The 24,762-nt window shown below is 44.2% G+C and overlaps 2 protein-coding genes across 4 annotated transcripts in view; one reads left to right on the forward strand and one right to left on the reverse strand.

Annotated features, from left to right (window-relative positions):
- Positions 1 to 24,762, reverse strand: part of LOC137434523 (uncharacterized) — a 319,351-nt gene that overhangs the window by 146,262 nt on the left and 148,327 nt on the right. The gene's annotated exons all lie outside the window — the stretch shown is intronic.
- Positions 1 to 24,762, forward strand: part of LOC137434525 (chromobox protein homolog 3) — a 77,338-nt gene that overhangs the window by 49,223 nt on the left and 3,353 nt on the right. For all 3 annotated transcript variants that reach the window (XM_078785636.1, XM_078785634.1, XM_078785633.1), the window contains exons 3-4: positions 5,202 to 5,328; positions 20,681 to 20,775. In XM_078785636.1, the coding sequence (XP_078641762.1) occupies positions 5,202 to 5,328; positions 20,681 to 20,775 (222 nt within the window). The remainder of the gene's footprint in view (positions 1 to 5,201; positions 5,329 to 20,680; positions 20,776 to 24,762) is intronic.

Raw genomic sequence — 24,762 nt, forward strand, 5'->3', positions numbered from 1 at the left:
GAGGAGGGGAGGAATGGGTGGTAGTGCATTTCAGAAGATTGTCCCACAAATTGGTTCAAATCATAGGTACAAAACACATCATTAGTATTCATGGGGGGGGGGGGAGGAGGGGAGGAATGGGTGGTGGCGCATTTCAGAAGGTTGTCCCACAAATTGGTTCAAATAATAGGTACAATACACATCATTAGTATTCATGGGGGGGGGGGGGGGGGAGGAGGGGAGGAATGGGTGGTGGTGCATTTCAGAAGGTTGTCCCACAAATTGGTTCAAATAATAGGTACAAAACACATCATTACTATTCATGGGGGGTGGGGGAAGGAGGGGAGGAATGGGTGGTAGTGCATTTCATAAGGTTGTCCCACAAATTGGTTCAAATAATAGGTACAAAACACACCATTAATATTCATGACCCTGGAAGTACTGCAGGCAGAAATGCATTGTGACTATCATGTAGGAACTGCCACCTCTATTGTTCTGACTGACAGATTTTCTGACGACCACAGTTGATTTTGCTTTATTTTATACTCCAAATCGACATATGAATGAAAGAAAAATGGGGAAATTAGCTAATTCGACCTGTATGCCGAAAAATACGGTATATGTACAGTGCCAATAGAAAGTCTACACCCCCCTTCAAAGTTTTCACCTTTTGTTGCCTTGTAGCCTGGAATTAAATTGCATTAAATCAGACTTTTTCCACCTTTATTTACTTATCGTAACCCACAACTTCCAAATGAAAAACAAATTCTGCACATTTCACAAAGTTAATAAAAAATACAAAACTAGACATCTTGGTTGGATAAGTGTCCACCCCCTGAGTTAATACTTGGTGGAAGCACCTTTGACAGCAATTACAGCTGTGAGCCTGTTTGGCTAGATCTCTACCAATTTTGCACACCTTGATTGGGCAATATTTGCCCATTCTTCTGTACAAAACTGTTCAAGCTCAGTCAAGTTGTGTGGGGAGTGTTAATGGACAGCGATCTTCAAATCGTGCCATAGATTTTCTATTGGATTTAGGTTGGGCCTCTGATTGGGCCACTCAAGGACATTTATCTTTTTTGCTCCTTAGCTACACCGGTGTATCTTTGACTGTGTGCTTCGGGTTGTTGTCAAGCCAAAAGGTGAACTTCCACCCCAATTTCAGCTTTCTTGCAGAGGGCAAGGAAGGGCATCCGGCCATAAAAACATTGCCTCAAAAAGAGAACCATGACAATTACAACTACATATGGGCAGGGTACAGCCCGAAGTGGAGATCGATCGGTTTCTGAGGTTTGGGACATGGAATGTAGGGACAATGACAGGGAGATCAGGAGAAGTGGTGGAAGTATTGGTCAGAAGAAGAGTGGACATATGTTGTGTGCAAGAGACGAGATGGAAGGGAAGTGGTGTGAGAATGGTGAAGGGTAGGCAGGCACAGAAATACAAGTTTAAGTGGCAAGGGTGCCTGGAGGGCGTGAATGGTGTTGGTGTCCTGTTTTCTGAGGAGTTTGTAGACGGTGTGGTGAGTGTGACTAGAGTGAGTGATAGGTTGATGATGGTGAAAATGATGATTGGAAAGCTCTTGGTGAACGTCATCTCGGGATATGCTCCGCAGGTTGGTCGAAGCGATGAAGAGAAGGACATGTTCTGGTGTGCGATAGAGAAGCTGATGGAAAACATGAAAGATGAGGAAGTTGTTGTGGTAGGAGGAGACCTAAATGGACATGTGGGAAGGAGTATGGATGGTTTTGACGGAGTTCATGGGGGTTACGGATATGGTGTGAGTAATGGAGAAGGTGAAAGGATTTTGGAGTTTGCTGATGGAGCTGATTTGTTGATTTGTAATACTCAGTTCCAGAAAGAGGATAATAAGCTTGTTACATACACGTCAGGTGGGTCGACGACAACCGTTGACTACCTGATGGTGCGTAGACGAGATAGGGGGCACCTCCGGGACACAAAGGTGATCCCGGGGGAGGAGGCTGTTTCACAGCACCACTTGGTTGTCTGCGACATAAGGGTGAAAGGTGCGAGGGGAGCTCGGCGGGTGAAGTACCAACCGAGAATGAAGGTGTGGAGGTTGAAAGAGGTGACAGTAAGGGAGGCATTAAAAGAGAGGCTGAGTAGGGTCGAGGATGATGTGGTTGAGCTTGAAAGTGGTTGGATGTCAATGAAAGCTAGTCTGTTGGGAGCCGTTGGTGAGGTATGTGGATGGACAAAAGGACCGCCGAGGCACTCGGAAACATGGTGGTGGGATGATGAAGTTGGAAAGAGGATTGACGAGAAGAGGAAGAAGTTCAAGGAGTGGCAGAAGGCAAAGGGTACGGGAGCAGAAACAGCAGAGCATGAAAGTTATAAGGCAGCCAGGAAGGCTGCAAAGAAAGAGGTAGCAAAGGTGCAGGAGGCATGTAGGAAAATGTTCGGAGAACGCTTGGATTCGGAAGAGGGTCAGAAAGCAGTATTCAGGATTGCAAAGCAGATAGCGAAAGAGAGTTGTGATGTGATGGGTGTGAGTTCCTTGAAGGATGAAGTGGGACAAATCGTTGTCGACCCAGATGGAATTAAAGGAAGATGGAAAAGATATATGGAAATGCTGTTGAATACAGAGAATGAATGGGATGCCAACATAGAGAGTAACCCAGTTTTAGGACCGGCAGAGAAGATAACTGAGAAGGAAGTTGAGGAAGCGATAAAAGCAATGAAGGGTAGAAAAGCGGGAGGGCCGACGGGAGTTGTGGGAGATATGTTGAAGGCAGCAGGAAGTTGGGTTGTGAAGAGAATGACAGAGATCTGTAATCTGGTGGTGAAAGAAGGCCGCATTCCAGTGGATTAGGAACTGAGTACCCTCGTCCCTCTTTTCAAGGGGAAAGGTGACCCTCTGGAGTGTAGCTCGTAACGAGCGATAAAGTTATTGGAGCATGGAATGAAGGTATTGGAAAGGGTGTTGGAGAGGAGGATAAGGAAGAAAGTGAAGATCAACGAAATGCAGTTTGGATTTATGCCAGGAAGAGGAACGACAGACGCACTTTTCATTGTGAGGCAGTTGCAGGAGAAGTACATGGAGAAGAGGAAGAAGTTGTTTCTTGGGTTTGTTGATCTGGAGAAAGCATTCGATAGGGTTCCACGAAAAGTATTGACATGGGCATTGAGGAAGTTAGGAGTGGAGGAATGGTTGATTAGAAAAGTGATGGCAATGTACAAAAGAGCGCGCACAGCTGTAAGGACGAAGGACGGGAACATTGGTGAGTTTGAGGTGAAGGTGGGAGTGCATCAGGGGTCGGTACTAAGTCCACTACTATTTGTAGCTGTGATGGAGGTGCTGGCTCAGAACGTAAAGGAGGGTTTACCGTGGGAGTTGTTGTATGCAGATGATCTGGTGTTGATTGCGGAAAGTATGGATGGACTGAAGGAAAAGATGAACAAGTGGAAGGAATGTATGGAGGACAAAAGGTCTGAAGGTGAATATCAGAAAGACGAAGGTGATGGCAAGTCGTAAAGCATGTGGTGAGGTGGAAAGAACTGGGAAGTGGCCCTGTGCTGTGTGTAGGAAGGGTGTCGGAGTGAACTCCATTCAATGTACAATGTGCGCTGAGTGGTTTCATCAAAAATGTAGTGGTCTGAGAGGGTCATTAACCACTGTGGCAGCTACATTCAAATGTAAGGTGTGCACAGAGGGAGCTGCAGATGGAGGAAATGTTGAGTTGGGTCTTGGAGACGGCGTGAAGCTGGAAGGTGTGAAAACATTTTGCTACCTCGGAGACATGCTGAATGGAGAAGGTGGATCAGACTCGGCAACGGTTGCTAGAATGAGATGTGCATGGAAGAAGTTTCGGGAACTGAGTGGCGTGCTGATGAGGAGGGGAGTGTCGCTGAAGCTGAAGGGAAAGGTGTATGCTGCAATTGCTGCATGTGTGAGAAGTGTTATGATTTATGGGAGCGAGACATGGGTAATGAACGTAGAGCAGCAACGAAGGTTGGAAAGGGTGAAAATGCGAATGGTTCGACGGATGTGCGGAGTATCGTTGAGAGAGAGGAAGACAAATGATGAATTGCGAAAGATGATGGGAATAGAGCCTGTGATTGATGCTGTGAAGAGGAACAGGTTGAGATGGTTTGGTCATGTGTTGAGGAAGGATGAAAGTGACTGGTTGAGAAGAGTGATGGAAATGAATGTAGAAGGAAGTGGAGGACGGGGAAGACCGAGAAAGACTTGGCTAAAGATGGTGGAAGAAGAAATGCGGGCAAGGGGTTTAACAAGGAGAGATGCAGAAAATAGGGCAAAATGGAGAAGATTGTCATGGGGACCGCAAAGCTAACCCCCGCTCTAGTAGGGAAAATGGCCTTTAAAATGCATGTTGTGTGTGTTGTTGTTGCAGAGGGCAGCAGGCTTTCCTCTGGGATCTTTCTGTGTTTTGCTCCATCCATATTCCCTTTTATCCTGACAAGTGCCCCAGTCCCTGCTCATTAGAAACATCCCCATAACATGATGCTGCCACTACCATGCTTTACAGTGGGGCTGGTATTTGTTGGGTGATTAACTGTAATAGGTTTGTGACAAATATAACGTTTTGCATTTAGGCCAAAAAGTTCCATCTTCGTTTCGTCAGACCACAAAACGTTTTGCCACATGGCTTCAGAATCTTCGGAGTGGTTTTTTAGCATACGTCAAACGGGACTCAAGGTGGGCTGTTTTGAGTAATGGTTTCCTCCTTACCCACCCTACTGTACAGGCCACACTTGTGGAGTGCTTGAGATATTGCTGTCACATGCACAAATTGACCAATCTTTGCCATAAAGGCCTGTAGCTCTTTCAAAGTTGCTATTACCCTCTTGGTGGCCTCTCTGATCAGTCTCATCTTTGCTTGGTCATCTAGTTTGGAGGGACGGCCTGATCTAGGCAGGGTCTTGGTGGTACCATATGCCTTCCACTTCTTGATGATTGTCTTTACTGTGCTCCAAAGGATATTCAAGGCCTTTGAAATATTTTTTATATCTATCCCATGATCTGTGCCTTTCCACAACTTTATCCCAAAAGCTCCTTGGTGCTCATGGCTGAGTCTTTGCTGTGAACATCACCAACTGTTAAATAATCGTTTGTTAACAATCCACTCAACACATTATGCCACCAGACAGTCAGTCGTAAATAATTTGTGACGGTATTATTTTGTGTGCATTGGTTAAATGTACTGTTGCCTTTGGCTATCTCTGTGAATTTACAGCGATGATAACACTTGGGAACCTGAAGAAAACCTCGACTGTCCAGAACTGATAAATGATTTTTTGGATCGTCAAAAGCTTGCCCGCACAGACATCGAAGAGACAACAGAAAAGAAGCCTCGCACAGAGGTTTGACACTTTTGATTCATTTGGAATCTTAAAATGCAACTTTCAATGACATTTTCTCCCGTTGTAGCTGAAGGCCCTTGTTAGGAAATGTTTTTTCTCATGATCTGTCTCCATATATTTATTGGTGATAAATAATCCCACTTGTGTCCTATTTACATTGGATAATGTATGAAAGTTGTTTTTCTTCGCCATTGCCATCGTCATGTCTCCTTTCAGTACACATGATTGGGATTCTTCACCATCTCAAAGTGAGTTATCCCATGAAATATTGGCCAATAATGGAGGATTTGCACATGGATTCACATCAACAGCAAGGCTTTCCATAAGGGCATTGTCAAATACTGATCACACTAATCAGGAATAAAATCAGCACTTGAGTTGCTTGCTGTTGTTCGCAGCCTGATAAACTTGTAAGCAAATTCCTTCTTCTTTTTTTTTTTCTTTTTTTTGCTCTTCCAAACAAAGTATTTTGAGCTGAAGAGTACCTGCCGTTACGGAAGATATAATCCTTTTTAAATGGCATGCATGTTGGAGCCCGGATTCCAGCTAGAAACTTTGTTGCTTGGGTGAGTCTGGTATGTTGCTATTACAGTACCACATGAATGAATGAATGAATGATCGTTTTTAAGGCCATTTTTCCCCGTGGGGTTAGCCTTGCGGGCCCCCATGACAATCATGGTTCTGAAGGAGCTCGGGCTCCCACGTCGATCGGAAGAATGGACGCGACAAAAAGCTGGAATTCGTCCGAGTTGCTTTATTCAAACAAAACACTCAGGTACTCTGAAAAGCCCGTTTATCGGGCAGCAATATATATACACACATTATCCCGGAGCGTTTGCCCAGGAAAGGTGAGAGTGGGCGTGGCCGAGCGTCCTGGCTGCGGCCTGGCAAGTTGAGGGCGAGCCTGCCCGGGCATCTCGACCGAGGCCTGGCAAGTTGAGCGCGGGCCTGACCGGGCGTCCTGGACGAGCCCGGCATGGTGATCGCTCCGCGTCCTTGATAGGTGCAAGGCGATTGTGAAAACCCAGCGGTAGCCGCTACAGTTCCCTGTTTGAAGCAATGTTTTTATGGCCGGATGCCCTTCCTGACGCCAACCCTTGGTCACGCTCTGACGATGCGCAGGGATACGGTCTACCTATTCTAAATCGGGGTACACACCATGATCATTCATCCCAGCAAGCTGGTACTCAATTTGCCGACCTCGGAAGGATGACAGGCTGAGTCAACCCCCCTGGTGTTAATTTAGCGATCGACCGGGATTCGAACCCAGGATCCTAGGATCCCAAGCCAACACCAGGCTGTAATACCAGGCTGTATTACAGTACCACATGAACACAGAAAATGCATACTTAGAGCTAAAAAGCAACCTGTGCTCAAGAGAAAAAGAAAAGTAAATGCAGACATTAATTGCTTAAATTAAATAAATGATTAAATGTAAAATGTATGATTCATAAACATTGAAGCTCATTATGTTTTTTTTATTGTTCATATGCAGCCTGTAGCTGTTTGGCTGCATCATTTTGGGGGGGGGGTGGCTGTACCGCTGATGCAATTCCCCTTTACCAGCTAGCTGGTACCCATTTTCCGACCTTAGAAGGATGACGGGTTGAGTCGACCCGCCTGGTGATAATTCAACAGAACTCAAGACCATAGGGATCCTATGCCAGCTGCCTTAACCATTAAGCCAACGACAGGCCATTGTACAAGGTGTTCCAATTGTAATTGGTCTGTGTGTCTGTGAGCAAGTCTGTCTGCATGTAGATAAACTTTAATATCGAGCGTTGATTCTCAGATCTAATGCAATATTTATGACCTGGCAACATTTTGCAGTTGAACGCTCTTTCTAATTGTTTTAATAGTGAAATTGGAACAAAGTTGTCTAATTTAAGAATAATGCGTGAAGGGATCAGAGAATTGTGTGCAGCATCTGCGGCCATAGCAAATTCTGTTTCCAAATACCGTTTGCAGCATTTCTCTCGAGCCTTGTCGGATACCTCAGACCATGGGCTCCAATAGCATGCCCATGCAACCTTGGGCATAGTTTGACATTTGTCATGGGTGGGGCTTCAATTGGGAAGCCCAAATGAAAAGGCAAAATACCAGAAATTGAAGGCTTTTTTATGTTAAACGATTCATATAAACATGCGTTGAATCGTATCACATGCAAATCGTCAAAATCTAAACAGTACATGGCACCCATTTTGAAAAAAGATTGAATTCTGCAAAACGGAAGCGGCCGCTGAACGTCTTTCTCAGTCGCACGTTTATGTGTGAAGAGTGCGCGCCGAATCTGTAACACGGAAGCGGCCGCTACACCTGTTTCTCAGTCGCTTTGCACACGTTGCCATGTTACTTCGGAGCCGCACGGTTATATTGGAAGAGTTCGTCAGGAGTCGATCTACTCTCTCCTAGTACGTAGAATAAACGGTATTTGTAGAATTTCAACAAAAGCCACATCACTGTTCATATCGGTAAATATTATTCCATCGTGTTTGGAAAATTGGAAAACTTGGAAAAATTGGAAAATCAATATAGCCTATTTTACTCCCAGGGGTTCCAGGAATACCCACCCAAAATATCGTTGCAATCGGTTGAGCCGTTTTTGCGGTACCTTCGAACAGATGGACGGACATTTGGTGAATTATAGTAGGATCTAATTTAACCGTATCATTTTTAGCTCACCTGGAACATAGTTCCGGGGAGCTTATGGGATGGCACACAGTCCGTCCATCAGTCCTTAAACACTTGCATCTTCTTATCGGAAACTTCTGATGGGATTGTGACCAAACTTGGCTAAAATTATATTTGGTATGTTGCAACTCAAGTTTGTTCATGGCATTGAAAAAAATATAGGGCCCCAAGCTTGTCGATGGGGGTTGCCTCCCAAAATAGGTATTTTCTTTCTTCTCAGAAACTACACACACAATTCCAATGAAATTTGAGCACAACCTTCATCACCCGTAATGTACCAAAGTTTGCTCACGGCATTAGAAACATCGGGGTCTAAGGGGGTCTACAGGGGTGGGGAAAGGGGATTGCCCCCCAATATATATATATGAATCAAGGCACCTCCTCGCTTTAATGGTGAGCACCAGCTACGGATTATGTCTCACACGGTAAAAAACGCATAATTCGCAAGGAACCAACAGTCTGTCTGCCACCCAGTCCATCGTTCCCACCAGTGCAAACCAAAACCAGGGGGTGCGATGCGATCAGCGGAGATAATAATCGACGACATAACAGCGTGACGAGCACTGTCCCGATGTCCTGTGGACCGAAGTCCTAGACCAAAGCGTCACCTCCGTCCCGGAGGCCTCAGCCTGGCCACTTGTCGACAGACAGAGATTTCATTATTTGGTCCCCATTGGCTAAACATCAAGCGGAGCCGCCAATCCAGATTTCGGGCTTATTTGCCCTCATCAGGACGGCGTCTTGCTATAATTCACCAAATGTCTGTCCGTCCATCTGTTCCCAGGTACCGCAAAAACGGCTGAACCGATCGCAACGATATTTTGGGTGGGTAATCCTGGGACCCCCTGGAGTAAAATGGGCTATATTGTTTTTCCAATTTTATAAGTTTTCCAATTTTCCAGTTTTTCCAAACACGACGGAATAATATTTACCTATATGAACAGTGATGTAGCTTTCATTGAAATTGTATAAATACTGTTTAGATTTTGATGTGAATTATGAACCTGCCGCGAATGCGGAAGTGGACAGATTACGGCAATGAGCTGGTTTGATAATATCCCAATACAACCGTCATTTAAAACATTATTTTGTTAAAGTATCAATTGATGATTGGAATCGCCATTGACTGGGTATGGAACAAACGTACCTGTTTGTTTGCGAACGGGTATGTTTTTCATGGAAGTCCTTCACGAACTTGCTGTCCACGTCTGACGTGTGATTGAATGTGCTACAGGAATATGGAATTTGTTGGTTTCATGCTTTCGCATTCGCAGTTTCTGCATTGTCTGTTTGCTTCTGGCCTCCCAGTCCCATCCCGTGCGTGGCGCGGGTACCTCACTAGCACTGCAAAAAATCTAACCACTGAGGACCAAACTCGTCTATTAAGTGAATCAAGGCACCTCCTAGCTTTAATGGTGAGCACCAGCCACGGATTATGTCTCACACTGTAAAAACCGCATAATCCGCAAGGAACAAACAGTCTGTCTGCCACCCAGACCATCGTTCCCGCCAGTGCAAACCAAAACCAGGGGGTGCGGTGCGATCGGCGGAGATAATAATCAACGACATAACAGCGTGACGAGCACTGTCCCGATGTCCTGTGGACCGAAGTCCTAGACCAAAGCGTCACCTCCGTCCCGGAGGCCTCAGCCCGGCCACTTTGTTGACAGAGGTTTCATTCTTTGGTCCCCATTGGCTAAACATCAAACAGAGCCGCCAATCCAGATTTCGGGCTTATTTTCCCTCATCAGGATGGCATACTGCAAAAAATCTAACCAATGACTTTGGTCTATGACTTCGGTCCACAGGAGATCGGGACAGTGCTCTTCACGCTGTTATGTCGTTGATTAGTTTATATATATATATATATATATATATATATATATATATATATATATATATATATATATATATATATATATATAATGGTATCTGTAATCTGGTTCTCCAACCTAATGAGCGGACAACATGACGTCATCGCCATGCACGTCCGCCTTGCCTGCAAAGTTCCAGAGGAACCATCTAGCAGTGCGTCATTACGGATTATAAATACAGATACTGTCACAAGTGCATGAAAAACTCACAGTTACCGACCTGGTTTCGCCCTTGTTGGGGCTTCATCAGGGCAACGCAGTGAGGCTTTCCATACACTTGTAACTCTGTGACCCTTTCGGTTTTTATATCAGTCACTATGCGACCTTCATATCATCATGTAATGACGCACTGCTAGACATCCGTAATGACGCACTGCTAGATGGTTCCTCTGGAACTTTGCAGGCAAGGAAGACGTGCATGGCGATGACGTCATGTTGTCCGCTCATTAGGTTGGAGAATCAGATTACAGATACCATTATTAGTAACTCCCAACCGCAACCAGGTCGACTCCATATGATGAGTGGCTACCAGAGATAACGTCACCGCGTGGCAGGCGGTGCATATCGCTCCCAGCAAGGTGCAGCAGCAGCTGTATGGGACACCTTGCTGGCGGTTCTCCACTGATGATATGAAGGTCGCATAGTGACTGATATATATATAATATAATATATATATATATATATATATATACAGTGGTACCTCGGCTTACGAGTGCCCCAACGTACGAGTTTTTCGGGATACGAGCCGTCGCTCGGGCGGTTTGTTGCTTTGGGATACGAGCCGAGATCCGATGTACGAGCTCAAAAAATTTATTTTTTTGAATTTTCCGGTTGTGGCTTCCGGTTCCGGTCACGTGGTTATCTTGCCGTGAAAGCATCTCTGCTTGGATATAAAACACGCAATCGTCGAAATACATGAGCGAGGAATCTCCTTGCTCCAGCCGGTGACGTCATCGGCGGGGATCCCCGCCTCCAGAGTGGCTGGTCACGTGACCGCCAAAGCGTGTCGCGCGTGCGGGTATAATGAGCTACACCTGTGGATCACGTGACCACGGCAGCACGCCGCGCTTGAGAGGCATGGCTTTCGGTTTGCGTTTTGCTTTATAAGGCGCGATAAATGGGCTTTTGAGTGTTAGCGGTTCATGGCGTTGACGGTTCATGACGGTTCATGACGGTTCATGGCGTTGACGGTCAAAAACCCATTACATCAATTTTACCAGGCACTGTACAGTAAGTACAGTGGACACCAACACCAAATGCACGGTGGAAGGCTAGAAGTAGAAGATCGTCCAAGACAAGTGAGAATAAGCCATACTTTGGAGATGACGTCATTCGCTGGTCCGATAACCAAAGATGTGGTATAAAAAAACCAGGTGAGCTAACAATGCAGCAATGAAGGAATTCGGCCAAGGCACCGGCACACAACGACCTACCTACATCGAAAGACTCAATGCCAATGGTGACAGAAGCCAAGACGGCCGGCTTAAACACCGCCGAAAGACCACGGTGTACCAACTTACGATGCAGAACATCTTGCACTTAATATGATGACAACAGGTGCCATCCTCTGACGTACCATTACAGGTACAGGTACAGTACACGTGAGCACAGAGCAAAAGTTCACTGAAACCGAGATTAAGAAAAAAGAAAAAACACCTCGTGGTCCGTGCTCGATATCCGAGTTTCAATCTTTTCAAACACATGATGCTCTCGGTCACGGTATCTCCTGCGAGCTGCTTCTCCTTCAACCACACAAACAACAACTTCTCCATATCTTCATGGATAGAGGTCCGGAGCTTTGAAATAATCGTAACGCCCTTGGCTGGCGTTATAGCCTTTATGGACTCCTTCTGCTTCAAAATCGTACATATCGTAGAAGGAGTACGATCGTACTGCCTCGCCAAGTCGACAACACGCACACCTCACCTGGCATGCTCTTCTCCTCTGCTTAATAAAACCAGTTTATTTCTTTACATTCTCTTGTATTATGTACAGTATATACGAGGTCGTGCTTGTTTATACATTATTTGTTATTTATAAAGTACATTTTTGTTATTTAAAAGCACCTAACAAAAAAAATTGGTGTTTTTTTTTTGAGGCTGGAACGGATTAATAGCATTTCAATGCATTTGAATGGGAAAATTTGCTTTGACTTACGAGCGATTTGGCTTACGAGCTCCGTCACGGAACGGATTAAACTCGTAAGCCGAGGTACCACTGTATATATATATATATATATATATATATATATATATATATATATATATATTGTTGCGAATATGGAATTTGACCTCCATATCCGCTTGTAAATATTCCCCTATCTTCTCCGATACTCCCCAACTCTCCCCTTACCCCATTCCCTAGTCCCATTGTCTGTAAACAACACCCATTAGAGCCGATCTTCCCCTTCATTCCCCCATTAAATGTCGTGCCCAGGTCCCCCGCACCACACGTAGACAATTATAGGACATCTTGCTAGTTATTCTTAATCTATGTCAGTTAAGGACTTGTTTCCATTAATTATGACTCTTCGTTGCACCAGAATGTGATGATATGGCACCAGTAGGAGTTTAGGACCTTCCCATACCTCCCCGCATCTCTTCCCATCATCTCAAGCTCCAACAACAACCACAACAACAGCGGCTTTGCGTCCTCACTCCGGCTCGGTTGGCCGCCATTGAACATGTGCTCGACGGGGTTACCCAGAAGGGGGCTCCCTGTCGGCCCCTCGTCAAGGGCGGAGCCGGTAACCCCCGCACCCAATGAGAAGCCATGGGCCGATGCCATATGGGGCGGAGCTAACGAGCGAGGGCGTGACTCCCCGCCGGATATACGCGGCCCCGCGCCGGACGTGACGTCAGATGCGCCCCGAGCTTGGAAGGACAAGACGCCACCCTCCCGAGCGCTGAGCGACCTCCCCGGCATCTCCACCAAAGTCGCGACCCACGAGCGCTGAGCGACCTCCCCGCATCTGCTGGACACCACCGTACGTGATTCTGTCCCTGAGCCAGGTGCACCTGAGCCATCGACTGCCGCTTTCCTTGCCATCAAATCCCGTGTGAGTCAGCGTTGTCCCGTTTATCTGTGGTCTGTCTAGGGTTAATATAAGGTTGTGTCTAAGTGCCCACCTTCCTATGTTTCCCTCTTGTCCCTGTAATCTAACCTTTTTCCGTACGAATATACTTGAGAACTGAACCCCTGGTGTCGTATTGTGTCATTATAACCCAGCCGGGTGTCTTCTCTTTCCAATTGAGCCAGCATAGCGCGGCTTCGTCGACGTTCGAGTACAATCGGGTAACTTGTACGGATACGGCGGCCATCCCGCTCGGCCCACCATACCATCAAAGTCGTATCTGTAACAATATATAAATATAATATTATATATAATATAATATATATATATATATATATATATATATATATAAATATAATATTATATATAATATTATATATAATATTATATATATATATATATATATATATATATATATAATATTATATATATATATATATATATATATGTATATATATATATATATATATATATATATATATATATATATATATTATAATAGCCGTAGATGATTCTGTCTGTCTGTTGGGTGTCTGTCCGGGGTGTGGCTTGCTCGGTTTGCAGAGTAGCTCCACCCATTCTGGGAGTGGCTTCATATAATTATAAACAAATATCCACCATTTTATTAACTCGCATAGCTTTGAGGCCTGTTTTGTAGGCCCATGGTGTCTTGCTCTCTCTCCCAGTTTTATTTCAAATCAAATTCGATATATCATTTCATTTTTCACAGTCGCTAACATAGTTTTAGACTCTTGAAAAAAAACAGGAAGAAAATCCGATGAAAGTTGCCGTTTATAGAACGAAATGAATTCTCAAACGCCTGTAACTTCAAGGCCATTGAGTCTCTCTCACGCCTTTATCTCCAATCTAACTCACCATATGATTTCATTTTTATCGATGGTTTCAGACTCGGTGTCAGCAATAATTGAGAACATTCCACACACGCGGGAAAATGCAGAGATATATTTTTTAAAATCGCGTCATGGTGAATCATACACCGCCCAACATGACACCGACGGCAACGTGTCGATATATATTAAAAATTCGCTTTTGCTTTTCCGTTAAGATATATTACTTTTTCGTTTGATGACAGTCGTCACAAAAACGTCAACAATGATGCCGACATATATTTCTTCGTTTTTATTTCATTCAACATTAGCCGGAAGTAAAATATGTTTCAGGAAATTACCGAGAGATATTTCTTCGTTTTTTTTATTAGTTATGTGTGCATACACTTTAAATAGGTTTATTTGAAATGTTTAATTTTCCACAAACATTCCACACACGCGGGAAAATGCAGAGATATATTTTTTTAAATCGCGTCATGGTGTATCATACACCGCCCAACATGACACCGACGGCAATGTGTCGATATATATTAAAAATTCGCTTTTGCTTTTCCGTTAAGATATATTACTTTTTCGTTTGATGACGGTCGTCACAAAAACGTCAATAATGATGCCGACATATATTTCTTCGTTTTTATTTCATTCAACATTATTAGCCGGAAGTAAAATATGTTTCAGGAAATTACCGAGAGATATTTCTTCGTTTTTTTATTAGTTATGTGCGCATACACTTTAAATAGGTTTATTTGAAATCTTTAATTTTCCACAATATAATTTACTTGCCATTTATCATTTGATGATTACGAGACACTTCCTCTTGAGGATCGTGACAATTCATGCGCTGCGTGGAAACTTCTATTTCCAAAATGAATGAGACGATCGATGAAGAACGCAGACTTGAACAGGATGTAGCAAGAAAGCGAATGAGACGGGCGAACGAGTCCGTCGACGAACGTCAATGCAAACTTGCGGGGTCACCCATGGGAATCCCACGGGCATGGATGTGTGTGACATTTCGACATATTGAGTTAGATGCTGCACATTCATTTTTACAAAATGGTTACTGGCAAGTCATCAGATCCAGAAATGGTGTAATGAACACAATTTATTTACGCGAAAGCAAGACGGCCCGATTTCCGATTCCGACGGGCCGAGGGGCCAACGGGCGAGACGGGCCGACAGGCGAGACGGGCCGATTTGGAGCAAGAAAAAGAACGAGACGGGAGAAAAACGAGAGAAACGAGACGGGGAAAGCCGATTGGAGAGGCGAGTGAGGAGCGATTGGAGAGGCGAGTGAGGAGCGATTGGAGAGGCGAGTGAGGAGCGATTGGAGAGGCGAGTGAGGAGCGATTGGAGAGGCGAGTGAGGAGCGATTGGAGAGGCGAGTGAGGAGCGATTGGAGAGGTGAGTGAGGAGCGATTGGAGAGGCGAGTGAGGAGCGATTGGAGAGGCGAGTGAGGAGCGATTGGAGAGGCGAGTGAGGAGCGATTGGAGAGGCGAGTGAGGAGCGATTGGAGAGGCGAGTGAGGAGCGATTGGAGAGGCGAGTGAGGAGCGATTGGAGAGGCGAGTGACGAGCGATTGGAGAGGCGAGTGACGAGCGATTGGAGAGGCGAGTGAGGAGCGATTGGAGAGGCGAGTGCGGAGCGATTGGAGAGGCGAGTGAGGAGCGATTGGAGAGGCGAGTGAGGAGCGATTGGAGAGGCGAGTGCGGGAGAGGAGAGGAGTGTGAGGGATTGGAGAGGTGAGGGATTGGAGAGGAGAGGAATGTGAGGGATTGGAGAGGAGAGGAGTGCTAGGTGGAGAGAGGAGAGTGTCAGGTGGAGAGAGGAGAGTGTCAGGTGGAGAGAGGAGAGTGTCAGGTGGAGAGAGGAGAGTGTCAGGTGGAGAGAGGAGAGTGTCAGGTGGAGAGAGGAGAGTGTCAGGTGGAGAGAGGAGAGTGTCAGGTGGAGAGAGGAGAGTGTCAGGTGGAGAGAGGAGAGTGTCAGGTGGAGAGGAGTGAGGGGTCACATATTATGTGAAATAAATAAATTGTGTTCAATGTTCATTACACCATTTCTGGATCTGATGAATTGCCAGTAACCATTTTGAATGTGCAGCATCTAACTCAATATGTCGAAATGTCCCACGGGTGACCCCACTATATTTCTTCGTTTTTATTTCATTCAACATTATTATCCGGAAGTAAAGGTTGACATGTTCATTTCACGTGTGCAAAAACAAACTCCATTTCACGTGTGCATGGACATGAAACACAGACGGGAAATTGCTCAGAGATATTTCGTTTGAAGCAATTCTACACCGCCCAAATAAAATATTTCACCGATACACCGAGCGAATTTCAGCGAATTTCACCGAGTTTCAGGAAATTACCCAGAGATATTTCTTCGTTTTTATTTCATTAGTTACTAGCAGAAGTACTCAGCATTGCCGGGCGGGGGAGGGGGGAAGGGCACGTACACTTTAAACATGTATATACATGTGGGATGTGGGATATATACATGTGGGACGTGTGTGTGTGTGTGTGTGTGTGTGTGTGTGTGTGTGTGTGTGTGTGTGTGTGTGTGTGTGTGTGTGTGTGTGTGTGTGCGTGCATATATGTGTATATATATGTCTGTGTGTGTGTGTGTGTGTGTGTGCGTGCATATATGTGTATATATATGTCTGTGTGTCTGTATGTGTGTGTGTATGTGTATATATATGTATGTGTGTATGTGTGTGCATGTGTGTCGGTGTACATGTGTGTGTACACATGTGTATGTGTGTGTATATATGTGTGTATGTGTATATATGTGTGTCTGTATGTGTATATATGTGTGTCTGTATGTGTATATATATGTGTGTGCATGTGTGTGTGTGTGTGTGTACGTGTGTGTGTGTGTGTGTGTGTGTATGTATGTATATGTGTGTGTGTGTGTCTGTGTGTGTGTGTATATGTGTCTGTGTGTGTATATGTGTATGTGTGTGCATGTGTGTGTATCCATATGTGTATATGTGTGTATGTGTATATGCATGTGTCGGTGTACATGTGTGTACGTGTGCGTGCATGTGTGTGTATGTGTATGTGTGTGTATGTGTGTGTGTGTGTGTGTGTGTGTGTGTGTGTGTGTGTGTGTGTGTGTGTGTGTGTGTGTGTGTGTGTTTTTGTGTGTGTGTGTGAATAAGAGAGAGACCGAATTGTGAGATACAGAAATGAAATATATATATATTGTTGTGGATCTCGAGCTCGTCGACGTACTGAGGGGGGATTAAGCCCTGCTCCCCCTCGAGCTTCGAGTTCACGAGGCCGCTACCCACTCTACACTTGTGGGGGCGGATTGCTGAGCAATTCCAGCCGCCAAATCCGCAGCTTGCGCGTTGAAGGGTTTCCGGTCACAACCTGGGTACCTTCGATACACACGTCGCCGTGAGGACGGGGGCTGGACCTCACGCGTAACTCGTGCCATTAATTACTACTAGGGCATGCCCGTACTATATATATATCTAAAATTATATCCCCCCCCCTCTATTTACATGAAATGGTTTGGTCCAAAGCGAACAGCTTGCGAGTACGGTGACAATCCCCCCCCCTCTATTTACATGAAATGGTTTGGTCCAAAGCGAACGGCTTGCGAGTACGGTGACAATCCCCCGATTCCCCCCCCTCTATTTACATGAAATGGTTTGGTCCAAAGCGAACGGCTTGCGGAGTTTGGTAAAGAAATCGCCACAGCGTGCACAAACGCGCAGGAAAGCGAAAGAATCGCAAATTAGTTTTAATTAGTTTTAAAACATAGTTTAACGCCAACATAGTTTGCCAACGTGAAATAAATGAATACGCTCTCAAATGTGCCGTCCGAGGCAGAGTCTGTTCGCCACGTTCGGCACACGTGATAGCTCGCTGCTCTCTGATTGGTTGAATCGTTTTTTGGACATAGCTCGCTAACTACTTGTCCGATTAATATGAAACCTTGAAAAGGCACATCCTCGGGTCCCCAGCAATATACCTGGCAAGTTTCAAGTATATCGGACCCGTGGTTGTCGAGAAACAGCGGTCACAGACAGACACACAGAGATTACTGGCATTATAGATAGATGAACCCGATCGAGCGGTTTCAACTCGTGCAATGCGAGGCCAATGGGGAAAGGACGAAAACGGCCAAGTTGGAAACAAACCACAGATTTATTCACAAATGTACACTGGTGATAGAAAAGGGACACAGAAGAGGATCTTAACAGTCCTTACTTACGTTTCCCAGACAAGGGCCCTCAGACTCGTTCGGGGAAGGGGAGGAAGAAGGGGATGCGCACAAAGCGCGGCCGCTTAGCGCAGTTCGCCCTGGACGGCTCGTTGGGCGTTTCCCCTCAAGGATGTTCGCGGCAGGGACATCGACCTCAGTCGTGCACGAACCGGAATCCACGCAGCGTGTCCCGAAGCCAGCGACGCAAAGCGCATGTCCAGGGAGTCCAGGCAAAGGTCGTCAGAGTCCAGGGAGCGCGTTCAGAGAGAGCGGGGTCAGAGAGTTTGAATCCAGCGAGGTCGTCCTACCAGAGCCTAAATCCCAAGAGAGCATTCGGGGGTCCGGGCCGGGTCTTATAGCCCCCGGAGTCCCACCAAAATGTTCCGAAGGTCTCCACTGGCCGCCGGGGGTCACGTGTCGTGATAGCCCCTCATCAGTCACTCCCCTTTAGCTCTCATTGGCCGCCGTTATTGGCCACTCCCCTTTAGCTCCCGTTGGCTGTTTGCTGCTTTCCAGCCACGCACTCCAGCTCCTCCCTCGGGCCTGCTCGACCTGCCCTAGGCCCACCACATGGCATTCCAAGCTCCAATGAGGCCTACCCTTACTTTCCTGCCTCAACGCATACTAACACTGGGAAGGAGACTATACTTCACATTTAATAAGAAATAACTGGCTAATCGAGGCTACATGTTGTGATGCAACTAACTAAAAGGGGGGGTTGCCTTTATTCCAAAAACCACAACTATATATATATATATACGTGTATATATATATATATATATATATATATATATACGTATATATATATATATATATATATATATATATATATATATATATATATATATATATATGTATATATATATATATATATATACGTATATATATATATATATATATATATATATATATATATATATATATATATATATATATATATATATATATATATATATATATATTTCTTTGTTGTTGTTTAAAGTCATATGATTACATTCGTATGACTCTCCATGCCGTCCTGTCTTCTAGCAACCATTGAAATTGGTTTTAAATACCATGATGCTGTTTAAATTACCTTTAGTCGGTGTAGTATACTGCTTTATTCAACCAGGTGAGCGCCCAGGGGTATTGCCCCTGTTTTGTCTAATTTGACCACAAGTTTATTTTGCACCTTGATTGTGGATTATGTCTGAGTTAGCCTCGCTGTGTCAGTCATTCAGTCATTGAGTGAGTGACTGAGTGTGCACTGGTTCTCAAATCTCCTGTAATCTATATACCCTGATAAGACTGCATAATGAAATGCCCTGTCTCGTTTCCTCCACCGCTGAAGGTGAACAAACATTATGTTTTGATCCCCGCTTGTGTCTGTCTGCCTGTGAGCAGGATGTCTCAAAAAGTTATTTTCAGATTCGGACAAACCTGGTGGATTGGTTGGGTGTGTGACAAGGACAAATTGCTTTGATTTTGATGAATATCTGGATCTGGTTCTGGATACAATAATTTTTTTATTATTCCAAGTGATTCTTCACCATTGAGAATTAAGGCCAAAATCAACATATAGCATGTTATTTCAAAAAGTTATGGATGGAGGATTCGGACCAAACTTGGTGGATGAATTGGGTAGATTTCAAGAACAAGCTGATTCAATTTTGGTTCAGGTCCGGATCCAGATCGGGCCTATCAGTGAGATACAAAATATAAACTGTTCAGCTTGATGGAGGTATGCGCTCTGTCAAGTGGTGTACTAGTTTCACATGTGATTGTATTCGGCTATTAAGGAGTGCAGCGGAGTTTACTTCCGTTAGAGTAAACTGATATAAACCATTAGAAGCATTCTAATTTGAAACTGTTTTGTTCATCAGAAATCTCTGCATGAATGTAGCTTATGTGTTGTTCTTTGTTGCAAATATTTGCTTGAAACGTTATTTAAATGTTCTAGATATTATAAGAGTGAAATATACTGTGCATATACTGTCTGCCACTCTTGTCACTGGTATTGTATCACTCACTAATCCATTACTTGTTTTGCAGAAAAACAATAGGAGGCATTACCTTTCAACATGTCCTCGTACATAAATCATTGTTGGATGACTTGGGATTTATTCTACAAGTTATTGGAAATCCTTTTTTTTTTAACATAAAAATTGTGAATAATCGTTGCCAATATCGGTTATGACAGAAAATGTCTCCATTATTATTTCAAATATTTTGCCATATTTTGATTTGGTTGCCATTACCAATCTTTCTGAACAAATCAAAGGTTGTTTTTTTGTGCAGCATTTGATGCTCAAAGGAGCTGTAACACAAATCACGCACATGCATGAGAACGTCGGACTTCACTTCAGATAAACACAGTAACGTAACCTCCTGGGGTCACTCTGGGTACTGGTGAGGCCATCTTTGTGATGTCACTTTTATCGTTGACTAAGGAAATGCAAACAGGTTTGACGAAATACAGCAAAACACAAAATATTGTCACGTTGCCAAATGGGAGCAACTTTGGTGAGGCTTCAGGTTGATTTTTATTTTTTATTTTTTATTTTTATGGAAAAAGCTCTCTGTTCTGATATGAATATAAAGTTTTCTGAAATTATTACCCTGAACAAGTATCGTTGTTTTGTGCTTTACCTGTTCATTATCTTTGCAGGGCACAAAGCTGACAGGTTTTGCTCGTTGCTTGGAGCCAGAGAAAATCATTGGAGCAACAGATTCCATGGGAGAACTGATGTTGCTGATGAAGTGGTAATGCTTGAATTTTTATGTTTTCAGGTTGTCCGTCCGTCTGTGATAGATTTTCATTACCGCGATAACTTGAGAACGGCTGAAGGGATTTTAGTCAAACTTGGTGCAGGAATGCAGGATGAGGAAAAGATGAACTGATTAGATTTTGGGGTCACGAGGTCAAAGGCCAAAGGTCATGTTAGGTAAAAATCCTGTTACTATGATAACTTGTAAACCAGTGATGGGCTTTTTTCCCAAACTTAGTATAAGCATATATTATGATGTAAAGATGAACTGATTAAATTTTGGCATCAAAGGTGAGGAGTGAGAGGTGATTTTGTGATCTTGGTGATGTCGGAGGTCATGTCAGGGAAACATGTGATACTTGAGAACAGCTGAATGCATTCAAATCCAACTTGGTATAAGTATTATAATGATGTACTAATGTTGGCGGAGGCATATCGGTCGATGTCATGACGTCGAAGAGTGTTGTTCTAGTTACTCTTTAATCTTTCTTTGCAAAGGGTAAAGGTTCAGGAAAGTTCTTAAAATAATGTATTGAAAATATAATTTAGGATAATTTCACCTAACGCTAATCTATATAATAATAATAATAATAATAATAATAATAATAATAATAATAAAAAATATATACAGTAATACCCCAATTTACATCTCCCCTTTTTACGTTGTTTTGAAAATATGTTGTCACGTTATTAATACCATTGCCCGACTTGCGTCTCCTCACCTCGCATTTACGTTTCTTTAAAAGTCATACCCTTTATTACCTCTGCCACCAAAGGTGGACGGAGGGTTATGTTTTCACCCCTGTCTGTTTGTTTGTTTGTTTGTTTGTTTGTTCGTAGTGAAAAATCTAAGATTTTTTTCAAGTATATTGGTTGGTCGCGTGTGTTATTCTGTTTGTCTGTGTGTTTGTCTGTAAGTCAATCACCTACAGGTCACCAATTTTAAAATGATCTTCACGAACATTGCCTTTGGTATAGTTGGTCATAAGGAATAAGCCTATTGATTTTAAGGGCAAATGCTCAAAATAAGGCAACCAAAGTTGGATGAGTAGCAGGACAGAACAAGGAAGTCTAATTTCTAAAATCTTCAATTTTAAACTCATTGACTTGAAATTTGAAGACTATTTGCATATTTAATCCTTGAAATCAACCACCAATTATTTTTAAGGTAAAAATTTGTTTTAGGGATTTTGCAAGTATCGTGCTCTGCATGACGTCTTTGTTTGTTAACTCAACTGGACTATGTCCAGCTGAGTTTTTGTCGACACCCAGTGTCCGTCATCTGTCGTCTGTCTGTCTGTCTGTCTGTCTGGCTGTCTGTCTGTAAACAATTCGACGTCTACGCTCTAAAAGTCACAAATATTGATGAAATTTGATGAAACTTGTTATGCAGCATCTTTAAGACATAAACTAGTTTGGGATTGCATTTGGGCGTTGCACGCCCAAAAATGGGCGCTGCAGGGCGGCCATATATTAAAAATCAATTTTGGTCAATCTGGTACTTCCTAATGTAGCTAGAAGGCTGAAACTTGGTGTGTAGACAGTATGTAACAAACCTCAACACATATATTACGGGTTTTGCTGATGTCCGAAAAATGACCACGTCGTGACCTATGACATGTTTAAACATGAGATACCTTCAACGTTACTGTACCTCTTTAGCACATATAAAACTCATTGACTTGACATTGACTCATTGACTATATAGTTTGTGGTTCTATTATGCATATTCTAACCATATTGATATAGACCAGTTGAGTTCAGGTTCCCTGGAACCTCTAGTTTGTTTGTCTGTCTGTGAACAGGATATCTCAAAACGTTGCAGATGGATTCGCACGAAACTTAGTGGACAGGTTGGTTGTGTGAGGACGAATTGTTTGGATACTGATGAGGATACGGATATTTGAATTTTCGAGTTATTCTTCACCATTGAGAAATGGGACCAAAAAGGATATATAGCATAACTAGTCGAAAGCAACCGGCGTTGCCCGGGTTATTTTTGAATGAATTTACTACTATAATTCAGCTTTTACTTGCAGCGGTAGAAGATTGACTACGATAATTCAGCTCAGCTTTTAATTGTGAAATTGGCCCAGCCCGGCCGAGACGGCCGCGACCGGCCTCGCCACCGAGCCTATAACCTTCCCGGGGCCCGTCCCGACATTGTTAGTGGTTTTTGAATGAATTTACTACTATAATTCAGCTTTTACCCATGGCCGTAGAAGATTGACTACAATAATTCAGCTCAGCTTTTAATTGCGAAATGGGTCCAGCCCGGCCGAGGCGAGTTCGACCGGCCTCACCACCCAGCCTAAAACCTTCCCGGGGCCCGTCCCGACATTTTTTGTGTCAGAGGTTTCCTTCTATCATTCACCGTTCAGGAGATTAGCACGGGCAGACAAACAAACAACAACAACAACAACAACATGCATTTTAAGGCCATTTTCCCTGCTAGAGCGGGGGTTAGCCTTGCGGTCCCCATGACAATCTTCTCCATTTTGCCCTATTTTCTGCATCTCTCGTTGTTTAACCCCCTTGCCCGCATTTCTTCTTCCACCATCTTTAGCCAAGTCTTTCTCGGTCTTCCCCGTCCTCTACTTCCTTCTACATTCATTTCCATCACTCTTCTCAACCAGTCACTTTCATCCTTCCTCAACACATGACCAAACCATCTCAACCTGTTCCTCTTCACAGCAACAATCACAGGCTCTATTCCCATCATCTTTCGCAATTCATCATTTGTCTTCCTCTCTTTCAACGATACTCCGCACATCCACCGAACCATTCGCATTTCTACCCATTCCAGCCTTCGTTGCTGCTCTACATTCATGACCCATGTCTTGCTCCCATAAATCATAACACTTCTCACACATGCAGCATACACCTTTCCCTTCAGCTTCAACGACACTCCCCTCCTCATCAGCACGCCACTCAGTTCCCGAAACTTCTTCCATGCACATGTCACTCCAGCAACCGTTGCCGAGTCTGATCCACCTTCTCCATTCAGCATGTCTCCGAGGTAGCAAAATGTTTTCACACCTTCCAGCTTCACGCCGTCTCCAAGATCCAACTCAACATTTCCTCCATCTGCAGCTCCCTCTGTGCACACCTTACATTTGAATGTAGCTGCCACACTGGTTAATGACCCTCTCAGACCGCTACATTTTTGATGAACCCACTCAGCGCACATTGTACATTGAATGGAGTTCACTCCGACACCCTTCCTGCACACAGCACATGGCCACTTCCCAGTTCTTTCCACCTCACCACATGCTTTACCACTTCCCTTCACCTTCGTCTTTCCTACATTCACTTTCAGACCTTTTGTCTTCATACATTCCTTCCACGTGTTCATCTTTTCCTTCAGTCCATCCATACTTTCCGCAATCAACACCAGATCATCTGCATACAACAACTCCCACGGTAAACCCTCCTTTACGTTCTGAGCCAGCACCTCCATCACAGCTACAAATAGTAGTGGACTTAGTACCGACCCCTGATGCACTCCCACCTTCACCTCAAACTCACCACTGTTCCCGTCCTTCGTCCTTACAGCTGTGCGTGCTCTTTTGTACATTGCCATCACTACTCTGATCAACCATTCCTCCACTTCCCAACTTCCTCAATGCCCATGTCAATACTTTGCGTGGAACCCTATCGAATGCTTTCTCCAGATCAACAAACCCAAGAAACAACTTCTTCCTCTTCTCCATGTACTTCTCCTGCAACTGCCTCACAATAAAGAGCGCGTCTGTCATACCTCTTCCTGGCATAAATCCAAACTGCATTTCGTCGATCTTCACCTTCTTCCTTATCCTCCTCTCCAACACCCTTTCCAATACCTTCATTCCATGCTCCAATAACTTTATCGCTCGGTACGAGCCACACTCCAGAGGGTCACCTTTCCCCTTGTATAGAGGGACGAGGGCCCTCAGTTCCCAATCCACTGGAATGCGGCCTTCTTTCACCACCAGATTACAGA

This window comes from Myxine glutinosa, chromosome 10, assembly GCF_964187855.1.
Source record: "Myxine glutinosa chromosome 10, kmMyxGlut1.1, whole genome shotgun sequence".
NCBI lineage: Eukaryota > Metazoa > Chordata > Myxini > Myxiniformes > Myxinidae > Myxine > Myxine glutinosa.